This window comes from Chlorocebus sabaeus, chromosome 24 (assembly GCF_047675955.1).
Source record: "Chlorocebus sabaeus isolate Y175 chromosome 24, mChlSab1.0.hap1, whole genome shotgun sequence".
Classification (NCBI taxonomy): domain Eukaryota; kingdom Metazoa; phylum Chordata; class Mammalia; order Primates; family Cercopithecidae; genus Chlorocebus; species Chlorocebus sabaeus.
Window position 1 is genome coordinate 82,492,585 of NC_132927.1, and position 10,889 is coordinate 82,503,473.

The window sequence follows — 10,889 nt, forward strand, 5'->3', positions numbered from 1 at the left end:
GAATTATTACATTATAGAGATCAGTTTAATATAACTTTGAAAGTAAATGCAAACAAACAAACAAACAATAACCTAGCATGGAAGCTAAAATAACGTTGTAGTCAGTGGATCAGTACGTCAAACCCAGAATCTTACCGTACCTTATAATGTTATCTAAGCATGGGAGGCATTGCCATTGTGCATCTAATACAGAATCAATCCTGCTTACAGTTTTCTGGAAAGGTTGAAAAAAAAATAACATTTTTAATAGAAATTATAAAAACTGTAATAAAATGTTGAACTTCCTTGGCCAAGTCTTCTCCTGCTAGCACGTGTGGCATCATGGTTCACTCCTCAGGGAATGCCAGTTATTACCCTATGAGTTGGTAGCTAGGAGACTCATACATGCAGAGATTTGACCCTCATCACTCACCTTTTTCCTGCTGCTTGCATGTGTTACAAATTATTAAAAGTCATTCCTGTACCATACACACTGCAATCACCAACAGTTTAAGGCTGCCTTTTTACTATAACTTTTTAACTGTTTCTTGTGACCTTCAACCAGGAAATCACGTCTATTGGAAGAAACATTCAGGAAAAATACTGTTCTTCAACCACATTGGAAGGAGTCTGTTAAGGTATTTTTAACCAAAACACTGCAGAAAAAATCCAGGGAATCAATTATTGGGTTCACATTTTACAACAAAAAATCAATTCAGGCTGGATGAGGTGGCTCACACTTGTAGTCCCCACACTTTGAGGGGCCAAGCCTGCAGAATTGCATGAGACAAGGTGTTCAAAAGCAGCTTGTGCAACACAGACAGACCTAGTTTCTATGAAGAAATGAATAAAAATAATCAGCTGGGTGTAGATGAAGGGCCCTCTAAATCTAGCAACATGCTACCCAGCAAGCTGAGGTGGGAGGATTCTACGAGCCAGAAATTTAAAATCACAGTGTACTATGATCACACCACTGCAGTTCAACCTGTGCAACAGAGTGAGATCCTATCTCAAAAACAAACAAACAAACAAAAAGAATTAATTAAAAATTTTACACAATTGTAAAGCTACGCAAATAGAGAAAGTTAAACTCTACATCCTCACATATCCTCTGGCATTTCTGATATTTTGAAGAAGACAGTTGACCTAAGACCTTCAGAATAAGCTGATGATCTCGAATTGCGAAAAGCTTCCACACAAGACATTGGACCAGAATCCTTCTTCTCCACATACTCCTCCTACTCATTATTCTTTGCTTATAAACAGTCTTTGCATTTTCTGCAGACCTGTTTGTTCACCCATATTGGCTCTTGTCTCTTTCCTTACTCATCATTTTTATACTTGCTATTTAGAGTACGTCATCAGACTCTATTTTTGTGCCTGACTGCTGATAAATTCAAATCTCTTTCCTCCATCATTTGCTTTTTTTTAAGCACACAAGGTAAATCTAGTTAGAAATCACAGGAGCTCCCTCATGTGATGCCATTTGAACTTTGAAACCCCACAAAACCCTTCCTGCAAGTAGGATGCTCTCCCCAGCCCCCCAGCAAACCACGATAAAAACCCTGAGCCAGTCTCCTTCCCTGCTCTACCAAGTCATTTGGGAGCTTCATGAGAGGCCTGCCCTGCTCTCAGCAGACACCTCAAGGATGTAGGTAATTAACCTTTCCATACTCACTTGGTGTGAATGTGTTCTATAATCAGACTCAACATCCACGTAAATTTTAGTCAAGATCTCTTGGCATTTGCATGGTGTCATCTACAACGGATGCTGGGATCTTGGTGTCATGGCTCCTTCCAAAGGACATGCCTGCTTCCTGGTTAACTCCAGGACACAGTTGGACATGCCTCCTGGGGTTTGAGAAGCTCCCTTCATGTACTGAAATCCTGTCATTACGTTTTTGTATTCTAGTGTTTCCCTAAAAGTATAGTGAGATCCAGGGTTCGTTCATGTGTATATTCAGGAGTCTCTGGTTTTTTACGTATTTTATTCATCTCTACCACCTTTTCTACCAAATTATACAGTATAAAATTTGCAATATTTTAATGAGGTGAAATTAGCAGATAAGAATCTTTACATAAATTGTACAATTTTACAAATATTGACATAATACTCCCTTTTATTAACACAGAAAAAATCAATTACTCTAGAAATTTCCTTGTGTTCTCCTTCAGTTTCTCCTTTCTATACCTTCTCTTCTTGTACCACATTCACAGTCAACTATGGATCCTTTTATGCAACTTTAAATTCATTTTTGCTTTATAGAAATTACCGAACTGGAATTATATGTATGAACTTGTATTTTTTTTTTTTTTTTTTGCCTTATTAAGGTATTTGTTATTTTAAGCATGGTGTTGAGTGATTCCCACAGTACTTGATTGTAACAGTGGCTATTATTCCAGTAAATGAATTTTCCACAATTTGTTTACCAGTTAAGCTGCTGACTAACACTTGGATCACTTTTTGTCTCTGGTTATAATAAATAAAGCTGCTACTTAATTTAGAGAAGTGTCCAGCTGAGAAACGCATGGTTCTTATTTTTACAACATAAATGGGAGCCAAAGTGGAAAAGCTGCACATTAATCAATTTGCTTCAATACATCAGATAATTAAAGTTGTGTCAGTTCATGTGTTTTTGTGTGACAGAGAGAGAGAATGGAGAAGGAGAGATGAAAAACAAAGAAAGTTTACATGTTTGGACCATAATGTATGAGGCACTGTAGTAAATACAGGGACTTAGTGTTTGATGGACAAGGTCCACATAAGATGGAGAGGACAACTTGATGCACCTCCATATGGGTATATATTAGAGTTTACATAAATGCCATTTTCTAATCATAGAAACACTCAGACACATTAGAAGAGATGTAGTGGAGGGTGACTGGTGGTGAAATATGATGGTGAAAACAACTGATATCTACAGCCCCTTTTCTGCCCTGTTTCACCCGCCCTGATGTTGAGCCTTGATCCTGCTCATCTTCAGCCGCAGCAATCATCCTAAGTCCCAAGGTGCCCGGAGTGCCCCCTGCTGGTCCTATCCGCCCCTGCAGGGAGGTTTGTGTCTATGCTCACAATGAAGTCCCCTCATTGTTTCTTTTGCTTAAAAATGCATAATTGTGTATTCACTAGACAAGTGCTCAGCTGTAAGAATTTTTCTTGGATGGGGATATGGACTCTTGAGAAATGGGTTGTAATTTGTGCTCCCTTCACAACCCATGCACCTGACCCACTCCTGTCTATCTTCAAGGGGTAAGCAGATACATTCTAGCAGGAAGCACTGGTAGTGATGGGGAATTCAGAGACAATGCAGGTGAGGGAGAGGGTCTGCGAGGATGTCTCAAGCCAAAAGTGCTCTGAGAAACATAGTTGTTGATGTTAACAGGTTCTGGAAAACGCAGTGAAATTCCCCAATACACACACTTTTATGAGAATAAAGAGCTCTCTTTTGTCCAATTTGTGAGTGTCCTAGAACAATTCAGATTTTGAGGTTAAATTCAAAAAATATTATCACATTTCTTTTCTCAAACTTGCAACCAAATATAAAAGACAAACTGCTATTAGAAAAAATGAACACTGAATTATTACCACGATGTGTGATAATGATTTTTAGAATAGGATTGACCTATGATAACCTAAAGCGTGTCCTAATTCTGTGCCCACAATTAGACCTCAGCAGCAATCACAGGGAGTGAAATACCTGACTCAATGAAGCTGCCCCTGGGGGTCTCTGTAGGCCCTGAGTGGTACACGAACAGCTCCTCCCTTAGACTTATTTAAGGACAATTTCTGCTCTTTGCTTGGGGAGGTGAGGGTGAGTGTGTGGGAAGTCTCAAACTTCCTCTAATCAAGATCTCTGCACATGGAGAGATACCAAAGAATATGAGAAACAACTGGTTTTAGCTTAGATCGAACAATTTCTCATGAGAAGGGCAATACCATGTCTGGATCCTGCACAGAATTAAGAAACAATAAATTTGGGTTAAAATTGAAAATTACAATTGTTTGCAGATTGTGTTATTAATTATCTATGTTACCTGAGAAAACAAAGTAAAATCATGGTTTTTATATGAAAATCCACAAGCAGGGTGCTGGCCCTGAGAATGCACCTCCCATCCCTCCAACATCAGGAAGACCAATAGACCAGGCCACCAGCTGCCTCACTGCACTCTAACACCCATCCCCTGGTGTGTGCCGAAGACACCCATCCTGGGAGCCCCTCCCAGACAATGGCTGTGCACAGTGGAGATACTGAGGCATGGCTGCTGCTGGGACACATGGAAGATCCCTGATGGACCACTGTGCTCAGGAGGCACCAATGGCCTTGCTGGATTTAGCTTGGACCACAGGGTCATTAGGGAAGCTCCATCAAACTCTCACCTTTCCCCACCACTAGTTGTGACTCTGGCAATGTGAGGTGGCAGTGTCTACAGCCTTACCCGGCCGCCTGTGCATTTTTATGCCTTCAATACTTACATCTGTTTTGGGGACATATGAGAATATTTCTCTTTTAAATTAGTTTTCTAATCCAGGGCCTCATGGTGGGCACAAAGCATAAATGTACAGGGGCTCAAATGGGAAATGGTAGAAGCAGAGGAAACCACAGACCCTGAAGGAAAGCAGCCCTTGCCTTCCCTCCATCTGCACCTGCCCTGGAGCTGCACCTGTTTCGTGAGTGTTGAGTGTCCCCTTCAGCCCAGACTCCTTTCTTCTTTTTGCAGGAAATTTTGTGTCTGGACTCACACTGATGTTTCCTCATTTGGGACCTTATGTACAGCCATACATGGCCATGTCCTCAGCTCTCAGACTGTTCATTTGCAGATACAGCGAGTTCTTAGCATTGTTTTGGAGATCGAGAATTTGCCCTTCACAAAGTCTGCATGGTATATCTGACTTCCATCATATTTTATATCTATTACTTACTCCAGCCCCTTCCCTGGAGACTGGTGAACTTGGCTAATTCAGAAGCTACTGCAGGTGAATCTGGAGGCTACACAGGAGAGTCTCAGGAACTTCCCAGGTTGTCTCAGGTCCTCTATGGACTCAATCACCTGCACCTCATACTGAACACCTGCAAATGCATGGACATCTCGGTCAGAAACTGCCAAACATATCCACTGTTTTTCTCGCTCATATCCACTCACTCTCACTCACTCTATTTCTCTATGAGTCACCTTTTAAAATAGCAACAAGAAGAATTCAGCTTAGTTCAAACCCCATAGTAGGTCCTCTGTGTTCAGTCCTGATTACCAAATGGAAAATCTTGGGAATCCCATGGTTGTGGCTCTTCTCCCAGAGCTGGAGAGCCAGGTCTGGGCTTGTTTTCACCAGGAGAGGGAGGGCCCTGTTTTCATGCCTCCTCCTGTATAGTAAGCTCCAGCGTGGGACGCTTGAGAAGAAGGCAGTGTCCAGAGCAGATGGCAGACTCCAGGAAGAGTTTAGTGGCAATGGTAGCATTTGGAAATATATTACTTATAATGTGACTGTGCCATAAAACTCACTTAACAATTATGATTTTATTTTTTACACATGTGTACAGATACAAATATAACACATTAAGGAAACTGTAAGAGATGTAAAGAGAGAAATAAAAAACAACATAAAAATAAGAGAAGACCTTAATACCTCATGAACAATGTATAGCAAATCCAGAAAGAAAATTCTTAATATGCCTCTGAGTTTGAACAACACTATTGAACAATTTTACCTGAAAGACATTTACAGAACCTTCCGACCAAGAGCCATGTAATACACATCCTTCTCAAGCACACATTGAACATTCTCTGTGATACATTATATGTTACATCATAAAATGAGTCTGAACATTTAAAGAAGGAATGCCAGCCCTTCTCTATTTCAAAAATTGGTGAGGAGTCACCCTTCCAAACTCTTTTTTTATATATAGTAAAGAAATGTTTCTGTTTCTCGGAGATAACCTGCAGTCACAGATTTGCATACAATACAATTATGTGTTGGCTATTTACAATTTACAGTAGTGATTTTTCCTCTGAAAAATATAAGTACAAAAGCTAAGTAAACAATGAGGTACTGCCATTTGCTATTTATTATGTGTCATGGCTTAAAGAACTGGCCTTTAGCAAATATTCAACAAATCAACCTGAATAAAATAGTCAATTAAATGATTTATTCTTTCTAATTTATTAGAAAAAAGTCCACTAAGTTTCACCTCAAAATGTGTTGCACAAGTCTAAAAATAAACCTAAAAATAAATAGGAAAGTTAAGCAGTTCTTCAAAAAGAATGGAAGAAAGGAATATAATGTAAGCCCATAAACCATGTTAAGTCATTCTAAATATCTTTTAAGCAACATAAAATTCTTCCCAAGAGAAAACTGAGGAAAAAACTATCACCATCTCTCCACTGATAAAATGTATTTTAAAGGCAGTCTGCAATATACCTTCTAAACCCTTTCTATGAGGATACCATTATAGTTTTACCAGTAACAGACAAAGGCATCACAATAAAATAAAACTACAGACCAATATCATTAGTAGACATAACTTAATCCCCAACGATAGTAAACTAAATTCTAAAGTCTTTTAAAAGACCATACACCATGAGCAACTCAAATTCACTCCTGAGATGCACAGTTGATTCAACATCCTCAAATCAATCAATTTGGTATACCACATTAAAAAACTAAGGAAAAAATATCTCAGTAACATATCATCAGACACAGGAAAAAAAATGAAAAAATCAGGGTTTCATTATAAAAACTCTGTACAAAGTAGGAAGACAAGAAAACAACATTTACACAATAAAAACCATTAAGAAAAGTCACGGCTATTATTGTACTCAATAGTAAAAAGTTAGATATTTTGGTCTAATATCTGTAACAAGGCAAGAATAAAGCTTGAGCGTTTCACTTCTAGGCCTCAATATTTATTACAAACATAGAAAGGTATTGGCATAAATGCATATAGAGAGCTTAGATATAAACCAATATATTGATGATGAACTGATTTTCAGCATGAGAACCATCAATATAAAATGGCTAAATTATAGTGTCTTCCAAAGAGGGTGTTATGAAAACTGGATTTTCACACAAAAAGAATTAAGAATTTTAGGTTAGAATAAACACAAAAATTCACTCTAAATGCTTTAAATATTTAAATGTAATACCTGCAATTGTAAAACTCCCAACCCTTAAAAATTAGCAATCTTTTTCTGGATTTTACATTCGAAGCACCTACAAAATAAAGCAGAATTGAACAAGTGGGAATAGATTATAAAAAAGACGCTGCAAAGCAACAAAATAATTACAACTTACAGAATTGGATAATATGCCATATATCTGAAAAGTTTTACTGTCCAAATGTAAAAGAAACTTTTGCAACTCAATAGCAACAAGAAAAATAGCCTCATTTTAAAATAATCAGTTTTACACCTTGAACTATGTGACAACCTAGATCTCATGTTAAATGTTTTTCTCCATGGGTAGCAGTCCGTCTTATGGTGTATTTGGCTGGGCAATACTTTGTAGTTATTTGATCAAACACTAATCCAGGTGGTGTTGTAAATTTTTTAATAGACATCATTAAAGGTGTAAGTTATTAGTTGACTCTATGTTAGGTAGATTATCATTGCTAACCTGCTTGGCCCTGATTCCATCAGAGCAGAACTGGAGAAGGTAAAACTCCATGGTGATTACGCCGTTTCAGCTCTTTCTGAGACTTCCAGCCTGTACTTACTGATGGCTGGCCCTGAGGATATTGGATGTTTTCAGCCATTCCCCCAAAATTGTCATCCCCTACATCTCACAGGAAAGTGGTGTGTCCATCTGCAGCTTTTCAAACCTAAATATCAGACAGAAAGAGACTCCCCAAAATCAAATAATATTTATTTGAAAATGAGCATTGCAATGGGAATATGCGTGGGCATATTTGAGTAGGTAAATGAAGACAAGTGTTTTAAAAGATAACTGAGGAGGCTTCCATGAGCTATTTTGAGACAATTATTGTAGTTCTTGTTATCAGGGATGTGTGCATGAGAAATCTCTATTCATGACCTTCTCCAGCTTCACCTGTAAAGATTATAACACAAGTGGCTCCATTTTGATTCTGACGACTTTCACACCCTCTTCCTCACACCACTAGCAAAGAACATTACTCTGTGAAAGTTTATCAGAACAGGATTAGAAACACATCCATATCCTGTGTTAACCAAACAAGCTTGTCCCCTTCAGTTCCCACTGGCACCTTGTATTTACAGATGAGTCTCCATGCAACACAGTGAAGGGTCCTGAGTGACGAGGAGTGAAGAAAGTCCCACCAGCCTCTCCTGCGTGACTGCAGCAGCCACAGCCTGAGACCCACCTGAGCTCCAGGGAAAGGGCTTGATGCCTGGAATTTTAACCACAGGGAAAATATCTTCCTTTTCCAGAAAGCAGGAAAAGCAAATGGAAAAATGAGAACAACAACTAAAAAAGACAGTACATGACTTAGGAAAAGAAGCTCCAGATCAGTATCGGTGCTGATTTGCATACTTCAGTGTCAGGAGAAGGGTCCATTGAGAAACCTGTGAGGTTCTACATGACACTGACCCTGGCCCACCTTCCCTTTTTGCTGTAATCAGAATCCCTAAAGACTGTTCCTGTTGGGATTCACTCAGGGTGGTGGCAGAAATATTAAAGGGACATATTAGGTAAAGTTATAGGGAATAGTCACAAACCTTTTGGAAGGCTGAAAGGTTACATAGCTTGTAATAATTGAACAGGCTGAAGGCGGCCGGTTCTAACCTTAGGGCATTAGGCATAGGGTAAATACTAGGGTTGATGAACCTCTAGGGGGAGGTCGACCAAGGATACTGCCCCCTAATGGTATTTACTTTAGACCGCAGTCCCTGAGCTTTACTCCTTCATAGAATTACTCTCTTAACCATGTTAATTATCCACAAGTGTGTTGACTCAGAGCTTCTGTTGTGAATTCTATACTAAATAAACGCCTGGAGCGCGAGCTGCTCAGGGCCGCTGCTGACATTCTTTACAGGCCTCTCCTTGGAGTCAGTCAGCGGCCTCGGACCCTCAGCTGAACTGGCAAAGCGGAATACCCGTGTCAGTGTACGTTTTATTCACCCGCCGCCGAACCAGGGGTCTGCAGGAACAGCCCCCCGCAGCTAGCGCCCTCTTGTGAGGAGCCATACTCAGTTCTAGTCAGGAATCTTCCTCAGGTTCCTGTCCTGAGTCTGACCGGAGAAGACCCACCAGGAAGCCTGAGCTTCCTCAGGACTCTGATCCTGGGGACCATGGCTGGGAACTTCTCATCTCCTCGGTAAGGATCGTCTGCATTTTGTACATAGGAGAATAGGTTTTCATATTAAAACAATCATTTAAAAATTATGTAGAGATGACATTAGTAATCAGATAATTCTGAACTCAGAGAGGTTCACTAGAGGAACTGTAAAAAGACAACGTGCCACATCCTGACAGGAAATCAGCCTCCGTGTGCACCGGCCTCCGGGTTGACTCTGATCAGTGGGTCCCGAGCGCCCCCTGCCGCTGATTTCCCCCCAGCGTCCCTGCAGGGAGGTTTGTGTCTGGGCTCACACTGACTTCCCCTCACTGTGTCTTTCGCACAGTAATACACGGCCGTGTCCTTAGCTCTCAGGCTGTTCATTTGCAGGGAGAGCGTGTTCTTTGAGTTGTCTCTGGAGATGGTGAATCGGCCCTTCACGGAGTCTGCATAGTATGTGCTACCACCACCACTATTAATAGCTGAGATCCACTCCAGCCCCTTCCCTGGTGCCTGGCGAACCCAGTGCATCCAGTAGCTACTGAAGGTGAATCCAGAGGCTGCACAGGAGAGTCTCAGGGACCCCCCAGGCTTTGCCAAGCCGCCCCCAGACTCCACCAGCTGCACCTCACCCTGGACACCTGCAAACAAAAAGACACCAAGGTCAGAAACTGCCACAAATATCCACTGTTCCTCTCACTCATGTCCACTCACACTCAATATCTCTATTTCCTCATGAATCACCTTTTAAAATAGCAACAAGGAAAACCCAGGTCAGGCCAAACTCCATGATGAGTCTTCTGTGTTCAGTGCTGATCACAAATGAAAACACCTGGGAATCCCAGGGCTGGGCTCCTCTCCTAGAGCTGCAGAGTCAGAGCTGGGCTGGTTTTCATCAGGAGAGGGAGGGACCTATTTGCATGTCTCCTACTATATAGCAAGCTCTGGGTTGGGACGCCTGAGGAGAGGGCAGGGCCCAGGGCAGATGAGAGTGTCCCTGGGGATTTGATGACAATGATTGCGTTTGGGAAAATGCTGTCTTACTGTGAAATTGTTCTGTTGATTAACATTTAATAACTATCACATTTTTAATTATGTTTACCTGTGTGTATAAATTATGGTGTTTAGGAGTCGATGGTTTCTTCATTTATAGATGTAAAAGTGAACTCACACATGGAAGGTTTCTGTATGTGTCTGAGGGCTTATATCTGGCATGAGTGAGTGCTAGAATCTGGGCCTGTGCTCCTCATAGCAGACCTCCATTGCTCTTTTAACTACCTCTGGGACAGAGCTAAACGTGCCTAGTGTGGTTTGTAAAATCCACTTCCTGTCATGAAAACCTGTCTTATTTTGCTGCATTTACCTAAAAATATGGAGACAAGGTTCAGACATATAAATATTTAGGTATACCTGACATTTAACATATTTATTTGTTCCTTGCTATATTTCTTTTTTTGTCGAAAATGTCAGTTGTTTACTTGTAATAAATTTTATAAGTTTTAATTGACAGAAAACAAAATACAAATATTTAACCTGTACAATAGAAAACATTGAAAAAAACCCCTATTTTCAAGAAAGTGACAAGTCAACTCCCCTCAACATTCCTCTTGTTCTCTTACGTTTTTTTGTTTTTCCTCCTTCCCTTATTCTACCATTTCTTTA

The 10,889-nt window shown here is 40.3% G+C and overlaps 1 gene segment (V, D, J or C); it reads right to left on the reverse strand.

Moving 5' to 3' along the window:
• Nucleotides 1-8,928: 8,928 nt before the first annotated feature.
• LOC119622810 (immunoglobulin heavy variable 3-23-like) lies at nucleotides 8,929-10,076 on the reverse strand. The segment is given in 3 exon segments: nucleotides 8,929-9,028; nucleotides 9,446-9,868; nucleotides 9,972-10,076. Coding segments are annotated over 3 exon segments (569 nt in total).
• Between the last annotated feature and the right edge of the window lie 813 nt (nucleotides 10,077-10,889).